A 20,123-nucleotide genomic window follows, 5' to 3' on the forward strand; every position below is an offset into this window, starting at 1 on the left:
ATTTAGAGGCAGTGGAAATAACTTCTTTTTGTATGTTGAAAGCTATTATATATATATATATATATATATATATATATATATATATATATATATATATATATATATATATATATATATATATATATATATGACATGCCCAACAGCAACCCTGTGCACAGCCGGGAGGCCCCCACTACACGCGTAATCCAGAAGCGGGCAAGGAATTCGCATTGCACCCGCTTGCACAGCCTACCCCAATACGGAGCACCCCTCTTTTTACGACGAAATGTTGACAGGGCACGGAGTAGTTAAAGGCTTAGAACTTCCTAAAATGCCCGCTTACCAGCCTCTGCCACAATACGCGGTACCCCTCCTTCTACGACGAATTGTTTACGGGACCCCGAGTAGTTAAAGGCTTAGGACTTCCTAAAAAGCTCTTTTCTGCCCCACACCGAACCGCCAGTGCCAGGAGGGGCCGTCTGAGTCGGGAGGAATGCGTTGGTGAACGGAAACATACACAGACCGCTGACATCAGAAAGGTGAAGGGGAGAGGGGGGATAGATGAAGGGGGAAGTGAAGGGAAGGGGGGCACCCGAAGGGCGTCCACCGTATATTATTTTTCTCTTCTTCTTATCTTTTTTCTTCTTTTTCTTTCTTTTTTCTTTTCTTCCTTTTTTTCCTCTTTTTTTCCTCTTTCCTTGCCCTCCAATTTGAGATTGTATAAAGCTGAGCACCAACAAACTGTATCTTTAATCCTGATGAAGGCCAGACTCTAGGCCGAAACGTCGAAATAAACCACGTTGTGACCACTCACGGAGGATCTACTGGACTATATATATATATATATATATATATATATATATATATATATATATATATATATATATATATATATATATATATATTAGTTATAAACTTCGACAATAGTGCAGTATAGGAAACAAAACAATAAAATATTTATTTAATCCCAACAGTTTCAGCTGGTGGACCAGCCTTCTTCGGAGGATGTATATATATATATATATATATATATATATATATATATATATATATATATATATATATATATATATATAAGGGAAAGAAGTGTATACCTAAGGGCGCGTTTTCCGTGTTTTAACACAATATTAATGAGATCTAACAGACAGTAATGCCAAGGAATGTACAGGGGAAGTTATTAGAACCAATAGAATGTAAATAAGAAGAAAGAAGAAAGAAAAGTGGATGAAAAAATAACCAGCCGTGAGCAGGAATCGAACCTACGACCTTCGAATAGAGCATCGAACGCGTTATTCCTTCCTTTTTCCTTCCTCCGTGCGCCAAACAGAACCTTGCCTCTGGCAGTTACTTCAGTACACAAGGTGGTATTTTGCCAACAGCTTCTAAATAAATCTGATACTTAAACATAGATTTCCCGTGTTAACATCATCCCAAGTTTCATAGCTTCGGCTACGTTGAAATTTCAAGCGAAACGCCTTCTTTTTATGGTCAACCGTCAACATCGCATAGATAGTGCCGTAACATGGCTTGCATGGATCTGAGTAATTCGATGATGGAATAAATAAAGAGTTGGACCCCGCTGTTCCCACTTCTCGGTCCTTCGAGCATGTTTCCTCGTTGCTGATTAATCGTAACTGCTCAACAATTTGCATTAACGCAAAGAAACAAAAAAAAAGTGGCCTGCGCAGGGATCGAACCTACGACCTTCGCGTTATTAGCACGACGCTCTAACCGACTGAGCTAGCAGGCCAGACGTTTGCTCGAGGTTTAATATGTGTAATTAACAAAGTCATTCAAGTTGACACGTTTTTTAAATTGTCATTGTCTCGCGCGCGTGTGTTATTACACTGGCTTAGATTATTTAAACGAAAAGCGGAGTTTTTTTTAAGGTGGTTGTATCTGCTCATAACATATCTACTTCTATTACATCACTTCGTAGTCCAAAAGCCTTTAGAAACTTCTATTAAAACCGGAAATCAGCTAACACAACAAGCTGTAGATATATTATTTGTTTTAATTGTCTACCGTTACGTTACGTAAACAACAGCTCCGCATTTTTATTCATACCTCTGAGACAAACAACGTATTGGTTAATCTCAAAGGCCATGTTTCAAATAGGTTGAAAACTTGTGCAATTTTCAATTGTTCACTACGTTACTTTTACATTTTTATAATATTACACATGCGCAATAAATACACCCTATTTTTCTTATCACACTTATGCAGTTTTGTTTCAAATGAACAAACAAAATGTTTTGACTGCTCCGCACCAAGCGATTTGTGATGTACTAAAACTTTTAGTGTGTCATACGTGCAGCAATACAAAAAAAAAAACATAGTTGCATGCAATAACGCCACCAGGTAGCGCTGCAATCTATAAGTGTGTTCAACTTGTATTTTTTTTTTTTTTTTGCAGATTTCGTCATTCTTTTTGCATTCCTTTCACTGCAACAGTGGAACCCTATTAGTGAACTCTATAAGTGGAGCAACAGTTTTTCGTCGAAGAAAATAACTGCTATGTGGCGAATGCTGCCTCATTTTCTTAAAACATGACGCACACACATGTTCCCTTGAGAAGACGTCCATCTCTTGCAAGAAGTTTGTTTCGTTGGGCTGGTTGGCCAAGCATGGTAAAAGGTAAAAACAGCGCAAATTAGAAGTGACGAAGAACGAAAAAATAAAGAGACAGGACGAGTGCTGCAGCGCCAGTCCTGTTCGTTATTTATTCGTAGTTCATCTCTTCTAGTATGCGCTGTTTTTACCGCATTTTTTTTTATTCTTAGCGAAGCAAGCTTCCGCAAACACTGCGTGTGCCATACACATAAATTCGTGAACGCGTCATGGAACTCACAGCAACTCTACGCTGCAGCAGCAGGCGGCGTTGCAGTACATTGGTGTGCTTTGGTACCTGGCGTCGTCATTGCAAAATAGCCTCGTTTTCGGGTCTAGACGAAACACTATACTTTTAGGTATACCGAGAACACGCTGTCAAGATGGCCGCCTCCACAATACGTGCCACGGACGATGCTGCTACTCATAGCGCAGTTAGTACACTGCCCTTTGCAGTCGTTTCTACGCGCTAATCGGAGACCGGGTTTATTTGACTGTGTGCTCGTTTTGGCGCCGCGTCTATCCGCAGACTACTGAACGACTTCTACGCCTTTACTGCGCGAAGATCGCCGTCGAATCGGTACGTCAACTCGCTTTCGGTTTCTCCTGAGGTCCCACGTGCGTTGTTGGCAGGCTGCGTCGGTGTAAACATGAAGCAGAAGAAAGGACTTCGCAAGATCGAAGATGACCGCTTCAAGCACATCGCTACGGATCCGCGGTTTCGCGGAGTGCCGCGGTCCCAGCGTAAGGTCAAAATCGACAACCGCTTCGCTGCCATGTTCGACGACAAGCGCTTCAAACTCAAGTACGTCATGGACAAACGTGGTCGGCCCATTCACAGCACGACGTCGGAGGACCTGAAGAAGTTCTACGCCGTCGAGTCGTCGTCCGAGTCCGGAAACGACGACGACGATCGCGACGAGCGCCCCCAAGACGACAGTGTCGAATCGAAACGCGTCGAATTGAAGGCTTCCGTGCAAGAGGACGAAGAAGCGAACGAGGACGAAGACTCGGAGGCCGTAGGCGATAGCGAAGACGAAGAGGACGAAGGTAAAAATAAACTCAATCGCAATCGCACGGTGAAAGGAGCGTTTGTTTGATATATTACCAAGTATTCTCTTTTTAGGTGATTCAACATTGTTCAAATTATTTTCTGAATTTAAAACAACGAAATCTTCGCCTATCCACCACAGTGGCTATGTGCTATATTAATTCTGTTAGGCTCAAACAAACAAACACTCGTTCCTTTATATGCTTATCATTACATAATGCTATAAATATGAAATTCTAAATGGACAATTCTTGACCAATTCATCAGAGTGGATTCAAGCCATATGTGAGGGGACAACAACTATCTCGGTTAATTGTATATGTATTGCGAGAGCACTATCGGATTTAGATTTAATAAAGGTGATGTTGCAGAAAGTAGCCTTCGTAAGGCAACATTTGACAACGTCCACCAACCGCACTCAGAAACTAGCCGACAGTAACAAATAGTGGCAATAGACGGCTTGTGTTGACCCGACTGAAACTGCCATGTTGGACCACCAGCATGGGGGACGCGACGTTTGAAATATCACATAGATTTTTTCGAAGTGTCACGTGCAGGTTTTTTAGTTATTTAAAGAGACATTCCTGCAGCCTCTTTATCACATTGAAGATAGTTGACTGTAATTTGTTTGTCATCAAAGCCATCATTGTGGAGTGTCGGTACGTATAGAATCTGCATCCACAACATCACGTGCAACTATCAATATTCTCACTGAGGCACTGGGCATGCAAACGAAGACGCGAGACAGAGCTCCAAACAGCATGAACGCCTCTTGTGTCCGTATTTGCGTGCCCATTCTTTAACTTTGGCTTTCTGGTATTCCTTTGTTGTCAATGTGTTGTGAGAACATGGTCGGATATCAATCGAATAAAGATGATGTTCCCATCGTTTCAGGAAGTAGGTTGCGTTAAGCAACATTCGGCAGCATTTATGAACAGCAGTCTAAACTAGTAACACTATCTTAGATGAGGTGACAGCAACGAGTGGTGGTAATATTTAAGTGAGCACGGTAGGTTAGGACATTGGGGCTGCAGGAGAGTAGGCAAACCCATGTCACTTCTCACCAACAAAAGGCTGCATATGTTCCTTACCGAACTTTCCAAACATGCCTGATGTCTTACAAGAATTATTACGTTACGGCATTGTAACGTTGTTCTGGCCAGTCTGTCCTTGCTGGCACATATCAGCTTCTGTCCCTGCATACGTGAGTGGCAGTTTGCAAAATAGTAAGCGACTGTAACATATATTTTGGAACACATGTAAGTTGGCTTTTCTGCGAGAATATGTTCCCCATGAAACCTCTCATTCCGAGACTGCTTTTCTCTCTCTAAGCGTGCCTACCCCTCCACATTCCAGTGAAGGTACCGGAGAAGCGTGAAAGGCATTTTTAAAAACACACAGCAGGATTGTTGTGCCACGTTGCAAGTTTTGTGGTGTATAGAAAGGTAGAAATTAAAGAAAGGTGTGACAGGGCTCAGTGGTGAATGCGAACAATATAGTTTGTTGTCTACGCTCTGGTCGGGGCTATTTATGTGGAGACCTTTCATGCTCACACATGCGCGGTGCCTGTATTGTAAGCTGCAAGTCCTGATGTCCTCCCAATGGCACATTGTGAATGTCGACCTATCTTCTTTTCGGCAGATGAATCGGATGCAAGTTCGGACGAGCCTGAAGAGCCCGAGAGGGACCCGGCTCGTGGCATCGGAAACGTCGAGACAAGCTCTGAAGAAGATGAAAGCAGCGAAGGTAGCTTCTTCTTCCTCTTTTTCTGCTGTTCACTTTTCTCTTGGAAACACCATACGTGCATCTGATTGACTTCTCAAAATGTCCCAATGCAAGCTTAAAAAAACACACAATGGAAAAGTGTTTTTCTCATATTAGTAAATTATACCCTTGCAGTTCCCAAATTACGATGCATGTCGCAAATAGAACACTTGGTAAGCAAAAAACATGATTGGCGACGCCACCTGGATTGAAAATCCCACACACAAAAAAAATCTCATGTCAGAGATTTCGACAGTGTCTACTAGGCCCTACTTTGTTCATAATCAGCAAAATTTGAGTACACTGCCCCCTGATGGGGACAGCGACTTCACATACCGACTTTCAAGGAATCGCGTTGAGCCAATGTTGCCAAAAAACATAAAATACACTATGCACGTGCCACATGCATGGAGGTGCGCATAGAATTTAATGCAAAACTCAGAACAGAAGCATTGACATTGATTTTCTTCTGTGTCAAATAACATTATGGTAGTGAAAGTAATGGCATTGGAGTTCTCAGAGTTCAATTTATCAATCTAAACTGATTCATCTCAACACTATAGTGGCTCTTACTAATTTTCCATTTCCTTCTGGTTCTTCACTGAAACCAGGGGCAGCATGCTGAAGGGCCGGATATACATACTACATTTATTACCCTGTACCGGTTGAGGGTAGATTGAAGAATAATTATGGAAATGCACACATGAGGAATAGCATATTACACGTACAAGACACTTGTTTTGGCAGTAAGTGCGAGTTATGGTTAACAAAAAGAAATGGAAGACTTCGGCATCTGATACTGGCACTCACACATTAGCGTTCATATGCCCTGGTGAGTTCTGTGCGTTAAGTTTGTGTTTCGTCTCGCTGCCAAAGTGAATCTTCAAAGCCTGGTAGGAAGAAGTGTATGATTGAAACAAGCTCTATCGCATGCCACAACAATCCCAGCTCCTCGTGAGAAAACACCCCTGCTTTTTAAAAAACTCATTCAACTAATTTTTGTTAACTATCCTGACAATTGATTGCCCCTTATCATATGTAAACTTATGTGCTGATATCATACGTGTCTTACCTAACTCTGAACTTGAACCGTTCTTTCATACCTGTTATGTTTTTAAGGAACTTTCTATGAATATTCGTAAAAACAGAAGTAGGTTCTTTATCGGAAATGCTTGGAACAGAAATGAGTGTTACTCGGAGCGTGTGGCACAAATGGCTAGATTTCAACCTACTGAACTTAGTACTACACCATACTCGTAAACAATTTCTTTAGGCCTTGGAAGAAAATCTACAGAGGTTACGCTTCTGCACGTGTACTCTTATGCGAAGTAGTCTGGTATGACGCATGTCTTGTACTACTGTGGAAAACGATGATTGTGGGCAATCAGTGTATCTTTTTCGCACAGACGCTGCTTAGCGGTCGAAGTACGCCTAAAAGGCTCCGGCTTTCTCAGGCATGCAGAAACGCAAAGCGACAACGTATAAAGTCGTCACTTTGGGTTTCTGCAAATACGAGTATCGCACAGATGTGAGCTGCGTCCTGCCTCGAAGAGCCACACGTAGAAAATAAAAAAAAAGTATTTTTTTATATCTCATGCAGAAAATATGGGCATACATGTGGGACTACGTTCATGATTGGCACGACACATGCGGATAGGCTTTGTAGACTTCGTTTCATTACCAGGAAGAGTTGACCACAAGTATATAGAGCATTCTCTCAAGTGTGCTGTATCCGTTGCAGAAGAGTTGGAAGACGACGACGGAGAAGTGGCCTGGGGCGAGCTGGACCGCGACGCCCCTAAGTCGGACGACGTCAGCCGCCGACTGGCGCTGTGCAACCTCGACTGGGACAAGCTACGCGCCCAGGACCTTTTCGTGTTGCTCGACTCGTTCAAGCCTCCAGGCGGTGTCGTGCAGCGAGTCAGCGTCTATCCATCCGAGTTCGGCAAAGAGCGCATGGCTGTCGAACGGGAGAGTGGCCCTGCTGAGCTGGTTGAGGCAGCTCGCGGTGACAAGAAAGCGTCAAAGAAGGGTGGCGGAGACGATGAGGAAGTCGACGCCAAAACTCGAAGGTAGGACGGGAACAGAGTGGCCGCTTCCACTATAACAAGTGGATTTGGGTATCGTTTTTCATCGAAAGAAGCCAATTTCCTTGTTTCTTTATCAGACACTACGAAATTACACTCAAACGTCATTATAATAAAGTGGCATCTTGCACGAAAATAAGTTTGTTCTATTCGAAAATTCTTTATAAAAGTTTATTCCTAACACTATGTTCATACCAAGAATATTTTTTATTTACTTTGTTATAACTGTTATTTTGTTATATCCAGGTTCGTTATATCGAAATATGAGTGTATTCCAATTGTTAACAAGGCCAGGGAAATTGTAGGGGCCATTGTTAACCGCAACTGTAGTGAACAAAACAAGGGGAACTCCAAGAGCTTGTTCTTTATGGTAGGCCCAATATTAGCGAGATATAAGAGTCAAGATTAGAAAATAAAAGGGGATATTATGTTTTTTAATTGTGATATAAGTCACAAGGAATTAAACTGGATAAAAAGGTAACTTGCTGCCAGCGGAGCCTTCGAATAGTGCGTCCAATACTGTACCGATTGAGCCACAGGAACAGTCGTCATCTTCCCATCCACCTTATAGGTTGTATCTGTGCGTCGAAACCTGGGAGTGTTAGCACCGCCTGCAGCCGTGTAGGCTAGTGTGGAAAACTTATTTTCTGCCTGTGGAACAGCTTTGCTAAGAAACAATGAACATCTATTGCCTGAAAGATTAGTTGTTGCCCATTGGTCACCTGCCAGCTCGTAACAAAAACTACCTGCTAAGTGATGCATGCAAGCAGGAATACAGCCAATGAAGTGGACAGGAAAGTGACCACTAACGTAGCCTCAATTGGTACAGCATTGGGTGTATTACACAAAAATGAGTTTGTTATATTGGAAAAACTGTTTAAAGGTATATTCCTAACTGCATTTATTACTAGACAATTTTTTATTTACTTTGTCATAACTGATATTTCGTTATGTTTGGGCTCCTTATAATAAGGTTTCAGTGTCTATTCAAAAGTTGCATGTTCGGTCCCTGCCAGCGGAAAGTTGCCTTTTTGCCCACTTTAATTTTTTCACATTTATATTACATGTACTACAAATAACATCTATACTTTCCTTTGCTTGATCGGCTGTCAGTTCTAATTCAAAATATGCATCATGAACTGCTTATTTTAATAGGGCCCTGCAACACTTTTTCCGCATGGTGAAAAAGCGCTGCCATCCGGTGATTGAGGCTCCTCAGAACACGCGAGCGAAGCATTATAGCACAGCACGCTACCTGCAATTTACAACCCTCTTGTTTCTACGAACAATGCCATTACCCAAACGGCTGCGTCATATGCCCAAATTCGTGGCTTCTGGCTGGTTTTAGCGTTACCAAGGCTGCCGCGGTAGGCCACCACGTGCCAGAGCGCTAAAGGTAAGGCACACGGTCGAAGAAGAAGAAGAAAAAAAAAGAAAGTGCTCAATGTCAGGAAAAATTTTTGCGGCGGTCAATTCGCGAGGCAACGGACTTTTTAAAAAAGCCATTCGATGGTTATTTGGAAAACTGTTGCAGGACCCTTTTAAAAATGTGAAGAATGTGATGGAGACAGACAAGGGAGCTATCTGTGTCCTTACGTCAGCATGCATCACGACCTTCAGCACCTGTGTATCTTGCTTTCACAGAACGTGGGCATACTCCTTGCTTGTCGACACTGTGACACGCTGCAGCGAGGCACGTTGCAGCGTGCCACAATGACTGCGTTAACTATGCAGCCCACAATTCTCAAATCAGCCAGTGGCCCCTGGACTCGTCGTTTTGACATGGTCGCTCGGGTTTTTGCCACAATTTTTCAAGAGAAGAGTGAACAATTTCTAGCCGACTTTGAGAACTATTTGTAGGTTCCAGGCCATGCGCTCCGCCTTGACATTTGGCTCATGTGCTCTCTGTGGTCTCGACCGACAATCAGCTGTGCTTTCTGAACACGCTGAAAAAGTGTTGTGTTGCAGAGGGCCCCTTTAAGGGATGAATCTCTCATAAACGACGACTGGAAAATGGAACAGCTTTCACGTGGGTTTCGCGAAGCTCAAGTGAACGTAGTGTTGCCGAAGAGATGAAGCTTGAAGTCGGGCGCGGATTTGGCCCCCACTGGCCGCTTTGCAGGGAAGCGCTGCGCCAGTACCAGCTGAACCGGCTGCGCTACTACTACGCCATTGCCGAGTGCGACTCGGCCGAAACGGCAGACCACCTCTACCGGGAGCTGGATGGCCGCGAGTATGAGAGCAGTGGGACCTGCCTGGACCTGCGGTTTGTCCCCGACGACATGACGTTTGACGAGGTGAGTTAAGTGGGGGACATCATGGTTGGCAAATACAGGCTGAAATTTTATGCATCGAAAACACACATTTCAGTTGTCAAAAGTAGGCAGGTAAAAGAATGTTTTAGCACTCCAATATTGTAAATATTGACACAATAAATTTTTACATAATTCAAATAACCTCAAACCAAAATGCAAATAACTTCAAATGAAGATGTGGGCAACCCCTCTTTACAACAGGAAAACAAAAAGTGTTATTATTTAAGGTGCTACGCAGTTCAATGGCGTAATTGTACATTGTCACACAGCACAGTTTGCAGAACACTCACTCTCCGCTTATTTGGTTTCATGTTATGCTGAAAGCACACAGCTACACTTTCATTGTGACTACTATCGCAGATGCCTCTAATAAATCTATCACACTGATAATACAAACTCTGTGAACGTCCCTTGTATGCCTCAGCACTGATTTCTCTCGCTATCAGCAATTTCTCTTGCATCTTTTCTACGAGTTCTGATGTTCGGGACTCTGTTTCGCATGTGCACCTGCCAAAAGGCAAAGCTAAGCTTTCTCAAACGATTGCTAGTGCACAGTCCTTTCCTTTTGATTTCTAGGAACCGACCAGCGTCGCCGACAGCGTTCCCGATCCCCAGAGCTACAAGCCACTGAACTTCGTCACCCCGGCACTCCAGTCGGTCAACGTGCAGTTGACCTGGGACGAGGACGACCCCCGTCGAACGGAGGCCATGCAACGGGCCTTCAAAGAGGATGGGGCCCACGACGACCTCACCGTGTACTTGGCTTCATCATCCGGGGAAAGTGAAGAGGAGGTAGATCAGGCACAAGGTAAAACTAACTACAGGTGACACGGTAGAGGCCGTAAAGGTCTGTCCGCCAAGGCCAGTTAGCAAAGCACACGAAGGCCAGTCAGCAAAGGCCAGGCAGTCAGTTAACAGATACTGCTTTCACAAGGACTTCGAGTTACTGACATATGTGGCACTTAATGGTGGGGGGGGGAGGGCTATTACCACTACTCGGCACAGGCCTTATCAAATAGCTAACAATCTTGCCAATAGATTAGTTATCAGTCTTATCAAAACAGTCGCCTTCTACACCATCTCTACACCATCACTACCACGTGACCATATCACAACATTGTTTGCTGTGTTGATTGCAGCATTCATGTCACTTTACATTGGTGAACTTGTGAAATGAGCGTCATTGTGCTCGCGTTTGTTCACACAGGTAAGGATACAAAGGAAGCTCAAATCCAGAAGTACCGCGACCTGTTGAAGAGCCTCGATGATGGAGAGAAGAAGACGGATGAAAAAGACGACGTCGAAATGGAGGTCACGTGGAACCCCGGTTAGTTGTTTTTCCACTCTTCTACGTGGGTATTTGCGTTTTAAGAGTGCTGGCCTCTTTTAAAATGGTAGCTCTGCTCTTCCTCCTGGTACGAACCCAAAGAAACTCCTTCGTGCGAGAGTTCCACCTTGAAGCTCGGCCAAGGTCCATCTCCTTTTCGCGCATGCGTTGCAATAGCAAGGGGAATGCACAATGTCGGTTGGTTCGCTTCCGTACTAGTGGTAGCAGGCGCCTTGAGACCTCCACTTCTGTCACGGACTCCCAAGTTGTCAATGCGAAGTGTAGTGCGGACAGTATGCTGTCTCTCGCTAGGCAGAGGTGCCAATGCACGGGACGCCATCACGGCATATTTTCTGCGACAGTAGTTGCCTTCACTCAGCAAGTTTTGGTCAACCGTGTTTGGCCACAGCATTTCGTATTGAGCCGCTTACTGAGAGTTCCACATGGTGCCATAGCATTGCAAACACACTCACACTCACAAATAGACAATTGATTGATATGTGGGGTTTAACGAATGTCCCAAAACCACCATATTATTATGAGAGACGTCGTAGTGGAGGGCTCCGGAAATTTCGATTAGCTGAGGTTCTTTTAACATGCACCCAAATCTGAGCACACAGGCCTACAACATTTCCGCCTCCATCGGAAATGCAGCCGCCGCAGCAGGGATTCGAACCCGCGACCTGCGGGTCAGCAGCCGAGTGCCTTAGCCACTAGACCACGCAGACCACCGCGGCGGGGCCACAAATAGACAATTCAATATATAAAATGTTCTATATATTGAAAATCTAGTGACGGGGTTTTTATAACTATACACAATCATTCGGTGTTACATATGTGGGCTAGACTGTGAAGGAAAGCAGCAATAGGCGAGAGTGTCTGGATGTGTTTAAAAATGAGAAAATACTGCCTGCTTAACAATGAAACACACTCGTTGCTCACACCTTGCCACAGAGTGTTTGATTAATCAATTTAAGTCTTGAAGATGTTCTTGATCGAAGTCTGGTTTTTCTTTAGCACCCCTGGCGAACCAGACTAGTTTCCAGCACTGGTGTGGCTTTGCGGAAGTATGCATTGCCATACTCGTTGACTTACCTGTTCAGCACATCCAGCGCAGGGACGGTTTCAGATCAAATAAAATCAAAATTTGTTTCTTTAAGATCCAATTGTGAGAAATGCACATGAAATACCCTAACCAATAGTCCATGTGGCTGTAGGTAATATCATAAAGAAAGTAAACAAAGACTAGCAACGTGCATGATTGGTCATGAAGTAATTGGTTTTGTACATAAGCCCTCACGATTTACATGTCTATGAAGGAAAAGGTGTTACGCTTCACAAGGCAGTGCAATGTATTACATTGTATTGCAATTTTCCAATTTATTGGGCAGAAACATTGCTGGAACAGCGACTGAAAGAAGATTATAATGTACAGGAATCGGTAGATTCATTGCCGGGATCCGACATGTAGAACATTTCATGTAGGAAAATGTATTGGTGATGATCATGTAAGCAGTGTTGTGCTGCGTTTAGCGCGCCATCCGCTGCTCAGTTCCTAACCGCTTTGTCTTCCCGTGTGCACGCAACCCAGGTCTGACCAAGCAGGTTGGCGAGCTCGTCAAGAAGAAGCAGGAACAGCCCGAGGGCAAGACGCCCTTCCAGGAGTTCTTGGAGAAACGCAAGGAGAAGCGCAAACTGAAGCGAAGTCTCGGCAAGAAGGTGAGGCCGTGTTGGCGTTCTTCGGGAAAGCTTTAATACGCCGAGCACGGCATGCTGAAAGCTGTATCTGCGCAAGTCGTTCAGTGGTGCCGGTTCCTGCGTGAGCAGTTTCAAGTGGACACAGGTCAGCAAGCGCACTCGTGAGTCGACTGTCTCGTCAAGACTAGGAGTGGTAGCACCAGAAGTTATCTTGAGGCCGTGCGTGGGTGTTTAGATGTCACATGACAGATTGGGTCAACACCCAGTCTGTCGGTGGTTCAGCGCGACCCCGGGAGTCTCGTGTGACAGAAGTGAGAGTCAACACGAGGCAAAAAGAGAGAAAAATTGTAGGTGATGCAGTGAAAGCTGAAGATGTGCCATTTGACATCGGCAGGTTTCTCCTGCACGTCCCACTCCATACTGCCGCTGAATATCTTGGCGGGGGAGTGGCTTTTGCTGCAAATAGAACTCGGCTGTTTGGGTCAGTGCACAATTGAACTAAGCAGGCTGTTGCAAGAGCAATGCTTAAACCTGAGGCATGGTCTATATGGCCTTGTGCTCCAGGAACTGCTGGTGTGAGCCCCTTTATTTGCACAGTGCAGTTCGCTAAGAAGTCCTACGAAAAATGCTCGCAAGATACAGTAGCAGGTATAATTGGGCTAGTTGGTATTGGTTCATATTTTAACTGACTAAGCTCCGTACACAGACACAAACACTGTCCTGTTCCTGTTCTAGTGTCCGTGTGCACTCCCTTATTCAGATCGCAACTAGCTGGAGTGGCAAATACTGCTAGGTTGGGCAACAAGTGTGTTAGTGTGCCATTGACCAGGCTTTCAGAAAACAGAGTTCTGTTTTAACAAAATGCACAGCAACCTAATCTCAAAACACTCTAATCTCAAGATCTTGCAGCTAGCGTTTCACGGACTTCGTGTCATTTCGTTTTTGAGTTTCAATCCAAATGGGCACTAAAATTGCTGTTATACTGTTCAATTAGTGCTAACTTATACAAATGCATAAGCTGCTACTGCCTTCTATTAATAGGTCTACAGCTCAGGAAAGCAAGTCAAACATCTCAAATTAATTTTTTGTGCATGTCGTCGAAGGAGTTTCATAATAACAGAATAGAGGGCAATCCGGCACTAGTGTCTGCAATTAATGGCTCTGCAGCCAGTATGAGAATGCCTGCATATATAGTGCATAGAGGCGCCTAAGCCTCATTCTTTTGACTACATGAAACTTTTTTGTTTTACTTTTAAAACTGGCAATTCTTAAGAAAGTTCGGCAGTCTTATTTCACCACCTCGACCATTTAGGCCCACCAATTAAAATCGGCTCGCAAGGTTCACAATGAGGCTTTCTCTCATCTGAAACAGATGCTAAAACACGTCGATGCCACATGTGTGTTCAAAGTTCCAAGCACGAAGACTACGTAAGCAATGCATTGTAATACCCGTCATAGAGTTTTTTTGAGTTAACTAGAAGGGACTCTGGCACTACGGTCGTTCAGCCACCATAAGAACGGTGAGTGGTATACACGGATTTGCCTAGTATTTGTGCTTGCTGGCTTTGAAGGCACTTGTGGCTTTGTTTATCACTGTGTCTTGACTTCATTTCGAATGAAAGAATGGACCGTTGGGAACTTCATGACCCGATTTCGATTGGTGAGCTTAAAGGGTTAAGGTGGTAAAGTGCGACTGCTGAACGTTTGCCGATTCTCATTTTATGACAAAGCAGCTCTAAAAGCCATGCGAAGCTAAACAGAGCTGAAAGTATGAAGATTAGACGAATTTGTGTTCTACCCATCATTCCCATGCTGACTGAAGCGCGATGTGTTGCTGCTACCATGCAGGCGCTAGCACCATGATTCCCTGTAGTATACTTACAGAGAAGTCTAGGCTACCCATCGTTTTTATAGCGGCTGATTGAACGCAGTGCCACAGTTCCCTCTAGTAAATAATATAAGAAACTTTATGCGTGGTGGAACTTTCCATCCCGTGTTTCTTAGTGCGTGAAAAGAGCAGCCACGAATTAACGATGAGCCCAAGCATACTGTCTTCTATGTCTATTGTCTAAATTAGCGACGCCGTGCCCTTTGGTGTTACAGGGGGCTGAGGCGGAAGAATCTGGCGAAGAGAAGAGTGAACGAGGCGAAGACCAAGGCAGCCAGTCGGAGCAGGCGTTTTCAGACGACGAGCTTCCCTCTGATGTTGACCTGGGTGACGATTTCTTCAAGATGGATGCGCCCTCAAAACGTGAGTTCCCGTTTGCAGCACAGTGCTCCAGCGTCTGAGGCCACCGAAGCGTGACTGTCAGATGTAGATGCGAAAAATTCCAGTCGTTTTTTAAATTTATGGTTCACACATGGGCAACACTATTTGATCTTCATCCAGATGGCCAGAACCTCTGGGATCGCAGACCAACATTCAGTGGCCCATCATTAAAGGGGCCCTGCAACATTTATTTAGTGTGTTGAAAAAATTCTATTGACTGGTAGTCAACGATCCAGACATCATGCGAGTCAAATTTTATTGGAACAGCACGCAGCCTGGAATTATTATTTCTCAAAGTCCGACAGAATTTGCTCGCTCTTCTTTTGGCCAACGCTGCCATAAATCAGAATTACCGCTTTGTAAACACAAACTCCACAACTGTTCCTAATTTGATTATTTGGGATCCGTGGCCGCTATGATGTTCCCGCGTGCTCGTTTGCAACCAGACTAATGGTGCAATGCACGTTTGAAGAAAAAAAGCAAAGAAAGTACCACAGGTCATGAGGTGCGCTGACAAGCGCCCCAAATTCTTGCCCCCCTTGTCATCTCTCCCTTCTCTGCCCCTGCGTAGCTGTCGGTGTGCTTGCTGGTGCAAAAAAGCAGAGAAAAAATCTCAAAGCGTGCATCGAGTCCCCGTAAATCTGATTGTACTCGACAGATTCTAAAAGTTCTTGCGGCAGTCAACTCGTGAGGCAGTAAGGTGCCTCAGTAAAGTAGTTCGATTGTTTCTTGGAAGAGTGTTGCATGGTCCCTCTAAGTCAAGATTCGGGGGACAGGTATTCAGGTATTGCGGGGGCCATTTGTCAGGAAGCCCACTCGCTGAGCAACAAAAGCATTGTCAACTGTGCACCCCTTTTGATAAGCACGGAATGGCAGTGGGTGGGTTTTCGATGGGGGCGAAAATGCTTGAGGCCCATGTGCTTGGATTTAGGTGCGCGTTAAAGAGCTCTGGGAGGGTCGAAATTTCCGGAGCCCTCCACTACGCCGTCTATCGTAATCATATGGCGGTTTTCGGACGTTAAACCCCAACTATTATTGTTATTATTATTATGAGTACAGAGTCAAAAAGTAAAGCACATCAGAGGCCTTCAGTATGCATTGAACCCAAGCTAATATCGTTTTTTTGTTTGTTTTCTTCTCATCTGTGCACTGAACCAAACAGCTTCGAAGGAGAGCAACAAAAGCAAAAGGAGGAAGCGATCCAATGTGGAAGACAAGGCAGAGGACGAAGAGACGACGAAAGGCAAGGTGCGTGTGTAGAGCCATTTACAAAGCTCAAAAACTGTGGATGCTACGTGGTCAATTTTGTTGTTTCTGCGTCATTGTCAGCTCCTGCGGCTCTCTAAGTCTAACCTCAATATATTGAAGTGTATAAAGAAGAACCTTGCCTTTAAAATACAGCATTAGATGATAAATTTTCATATAATGAAGTAAATGAAGGTAATTTTACCTTCGAAACAGTGTTATAAATGAGTTTATGAAGAATTATCATCTGAAAATATGTTATTTTTATGCCTGCTGCATCTGTTTTTTTTTTTTTTTTCCGCGAGCATTGACCATATACAAACTCCGGGGCAATGCCAGACATGTGTTCTTCAAGATCGCTAAGATCCTTTCCCCGTGCGACCTGACAAATCTTGTACGACCGTTTCGTCTCCGGCTTGCGCAGCCTCATTTTTTTATTGCCATCCACTTTGGCTGCACTCTGAGAACTGTGCACTCATTTGAGGAGTCTTTGTCTATTAGTGACAATGAAAACAGATGTGTGTGGTGATAACGCAGGAACGGCGCACAAGATAAGTGACGACTGTTGCAAGACAAAATGGCACCTCCAATACACTATTTATTGTTTTTATTAATACTATTATGTCAAGATTGCTATAGTGCTCCGTTTACCTTCCTGCCCTTAGTGGCAGCACTAAACTTTGAAAGATTTAGTTTTCGCACACGTATGCCAATGTAGAGCTAACTAGTGTCACCTCAAAAAAGTCACTACTGGTTTACTTGCAAAAGCATGCCGGCGCTGGCGAGCTATTCCCCATACGTCCACCTTGCGGACATGTCCACTTCGGGGGAGTGTGTCGCGTTACTCGAAAAAGTGGCAAGCCATGACATGGCACTCTTGGCCACATCGATGCACCGACACCGCCTTGCACATTCCCGGTGTAAAAAGACAGGGAGAGGACGAAATGTACCATATTACAGCGTATTTAAACAAACTTGACAATTCTAAACTAGCATATGAACTTGTTCAGATGTTTAGGAACGACGCAAATGGAACCACGTCGCATGCGGCGCACCAGCCTGGTGTTGCGTCGTGGCCGCGTACCCTAGGCAAAGCGCAAGGTTTATCTCGCCCAGCGATGGGAAGCAGTGGCGTCCATGGGGATGAACACACAATGCGCTGCGGTGTAGTTAGTACACGGAGTGCCCCTGTGAAAATGCTCAAGATTATGGCTAGTATAGTCTCCAAGTTACCTGCTTTGCTGTCAGATATATCATGCTTACATTTACTCTCGATTACGCTAGAGCCAGTCATTTCGGGTTTCTATCATTCTTATTGATCGCTATTTCTGTCTGAAAAAAATAAATAAACGCAGGCGGAGCTAGAGCTGCTGCTCATGGATGAAGAGGACGACGGAAGGCACCACTTCAGCCTCAAAAAGCTGCTGGAAGAGAACCAGCAAAGCCGCAACAAGAAGCGCAAGAGGAAGGCCGAGAACAAGAAGGCCCAGAAGGAAGGAAAGACCGCTGCCGACGACTTCCAGGTAAGGGGTGCCCTGCAGTCTTGGCACATGCGCGTGCGACAACGGTAGGAACTTGTAGCGAAAAACGGTTTGCTGAACAACGACCTGCACAACCCAAATTAAAAAAAAAAAAAATTCACATCCCGCCCACTCAAATGTAGATGGAAGCCAGCAATGCCAATGCCTACAGCTGAACGTTCTGAGGCCACAGCTTGGCGTTGTTCTTGCGTTCATTCGTGCTTATGTGTGCATCGATACTCCTTCAATTCCTGCTGTTCTTCCTCCTAACGAACCACACACTTTCGTCTCATAGCAAGTTTATACGGCAACTGCTGATAACAGTGCTAGAGTGATTTGTCAATATGGTTGATTGGGCGAGTTGGTGATCTGTGATTGTTTTAAAATGAGAGCGCACTACTTACTGATGTGTATGTTACAAACAAAAGGGCACAATAATCTGTACGAGGTGCTGCCACTGCGTATCACGACACTGGCAAAACGGGCATCAGCAATGGTCAGGAGGCCATGCACGAGGGGGTGCCGAAAATTGTTGTTCTACACGTCTTCCATGTACGAATACGATGCGGCAGAACCTAGTCAAATGCAGCTTCACTGCGAAAATTGTCTGAATATTGCAGTCTTCGTACAAGATCTCGCCTAGGGATGCAGCAACATGCCGCGAAGTGGCGCTACTGACCTCATGAAGCACGATATCTTTAACCGAATTGGTACAACTTTGTTACTAAACAGGAAGAACAGACGATCCACGTTGAAGCACAAGCCACAAAGATGATCTATACCGATTTCTTAGAAAGAGAATTTTTGGAATTCGGCGGTGACATAGTATTATTGTTGTTGGGTGGTACGTGCGAGGCATTTGCAATACAATGCAACTAACTGGAAACATCAGAGTAGTTGCATGTATGCCTCGCAGGAGCATGCGCTTTCACCTGCACTCTCTTCAGCATTGCCTGAAGCAGGGGGTCTCGAGCTCACCTCAACTATCGAACTTTAGTCACGAGATGTAGCCCAGCATGGGCCGGGATAGTGAAGAAGATAGGAGCGTAAGGGAAGGAGGGGGCAGAGGTGTACTTTGCACAAAGTGTTAGCTGACATTGCCCTTTGAAAGAACTTTCCCCATATTTTGTATAAGGGTCATTTTTGATGTGGGTTTGGTGCCAGGATTCCAAGATGATCTCGATACCGATTTCGTATATGTGTAAAATCTGGATGCCGATTCTGAAACGGTATGTAATTGTTTCACAGTTGTATGTATCTACACATGGTGAATACAGGGTATTGCTCTAGTAAAAAGTGCTTTAGACATGTGTAGCTTTTGAACAGACTTATTAATATTAAGAACAATTTTTTTAATTGGATGAAGACAGCCATGTGCGGGCCACTAATGAAGAAGTCTGTGGGTTGGTTGTTTGATGACACCCCTAGGCTGATGGTACTATCACTTATAATGCAGTGTCTTGCCCTGTCGTCCTATGTCTCCACTTTGTCATCTTTCTCTTGTACTGCAGTAACGAATAAATGTGCACGCTCATTTCAGATGGACCTGGCCGACCCGCGGTTTTCCGCGCTGTACGACTCTCACCATTACAACGTCGACCCGACCGACCCGCACTTCAAGAAAACCAAAGGCATGGAGGCACTGCTTGCGGAGAAGCAGAGGAGAAAGCTCGCCGCTCCAGAAGGCGCAGCCTCCACAGTCACTGCCAAACAGCCGCAACCACATTCGGAGCCGCAGCCATCTGCCGAGCCGGCTGCAGAGCCGAAGCAGAACCGGCAATCCCTCTCGTCACTGGCCAGTTCGGTCAAGCTTAAAGTACAGCAGATGAAGAGCAGAAGTAAAAAGCTGCCGGGCTGACCACAAGTTTTGAAAGCTTCCCTGAACACCTTTCATTTTGTCTGCTGCTGCTGCTGATATCAGTAGAAGCATCAGACACACCTTTTAAACTGAAAGTACTTTAATTTTATTTATGTAAAGCTCGTTAGGACTCGCAGGTTCTGGCTCCCCCCGAAACCTCATGCCAGAAAGCACATAGTATGGCCGTTGGAGGTGCGCTGGCAATACGCGAATTCGCATGCGCCGTTTCCCAATAGCTGATGCTTTTTCAAACACGCGCTTGTCAGTGATCAGCCACTCTTAATATGACTTTTATGGCCACATTTCATTGCTGCCTGAATACAAACACATGACCGTCCTTGTTGCTAGTAGTGACTGAAGCATTGCACTGCTATGCAAATCGATTGACGTCCAATTCCTG

At 44.7% G+C, this 20,123-nt stretch overlaps 1 protein-coding gene and 1 non-coding gene across 2 annotated transcripts; one reads left to right on the plus strand and one right to left on the minus strand.

The window, feature by feature from the left end:
• Positions 1-1,655: 1,655 nt before the first annotated feature.
• TRNAI-AAU (transfer RNA isoleucine (anticodon AAU)) lies at positions 1,656-1,729 on the minus strand. Its single transcript has one exon. It is a non-coding gene; the product is annotated as a tRNA-Ile (tRNA).
• Positions 1,730-3,010: 1,281 nt separating this feature from the next.
• Positions 3,011-19,729, plus strand: LOC119180240 (ESF1 homolog). The gene is made up of 11 exons (XM_037431383.2): positions 3,011-3,639; positions 5,282-5,386; positions 7,146-7,476; positions 9,614-9,788; positions 10,383-10,614; positions 11,014-11,133; positions 12,725-12,852; positions 14,935-15,082; positions 16,263-16,348; positions 17,701-17,868; positions 19,406-19,729. The coding sequence occupies exons 1-11, from the start codon at positions 3,240-3,242 to the stop codon at positions 19,721-19,723; spliced, it is 2,211 nt and encodes a 736-aa protein (XP_037287280.1). The 5' UTR covers positions 3,011-3,239; the 3' UTR covers positions 19,724-19,729.
• Positions 19,730-20,123: the final 394 nt, after the last annotated feature.

This window comes from Rhipicephalus microplus, chromosome 7 (assembly GCF_043290135.1).
Source record: "Rhipicephalus microplus isolate Deutch F79 chromosome 7, USDA_Rmic, whole genome shotgun sequence".
Lineage (NCBI taxonomy): Eukaryota > Metazoa > Arthropoda > Arachnida > Ixodida > Ixodidae > Rhipicephalus > Rhipicephalus microplus.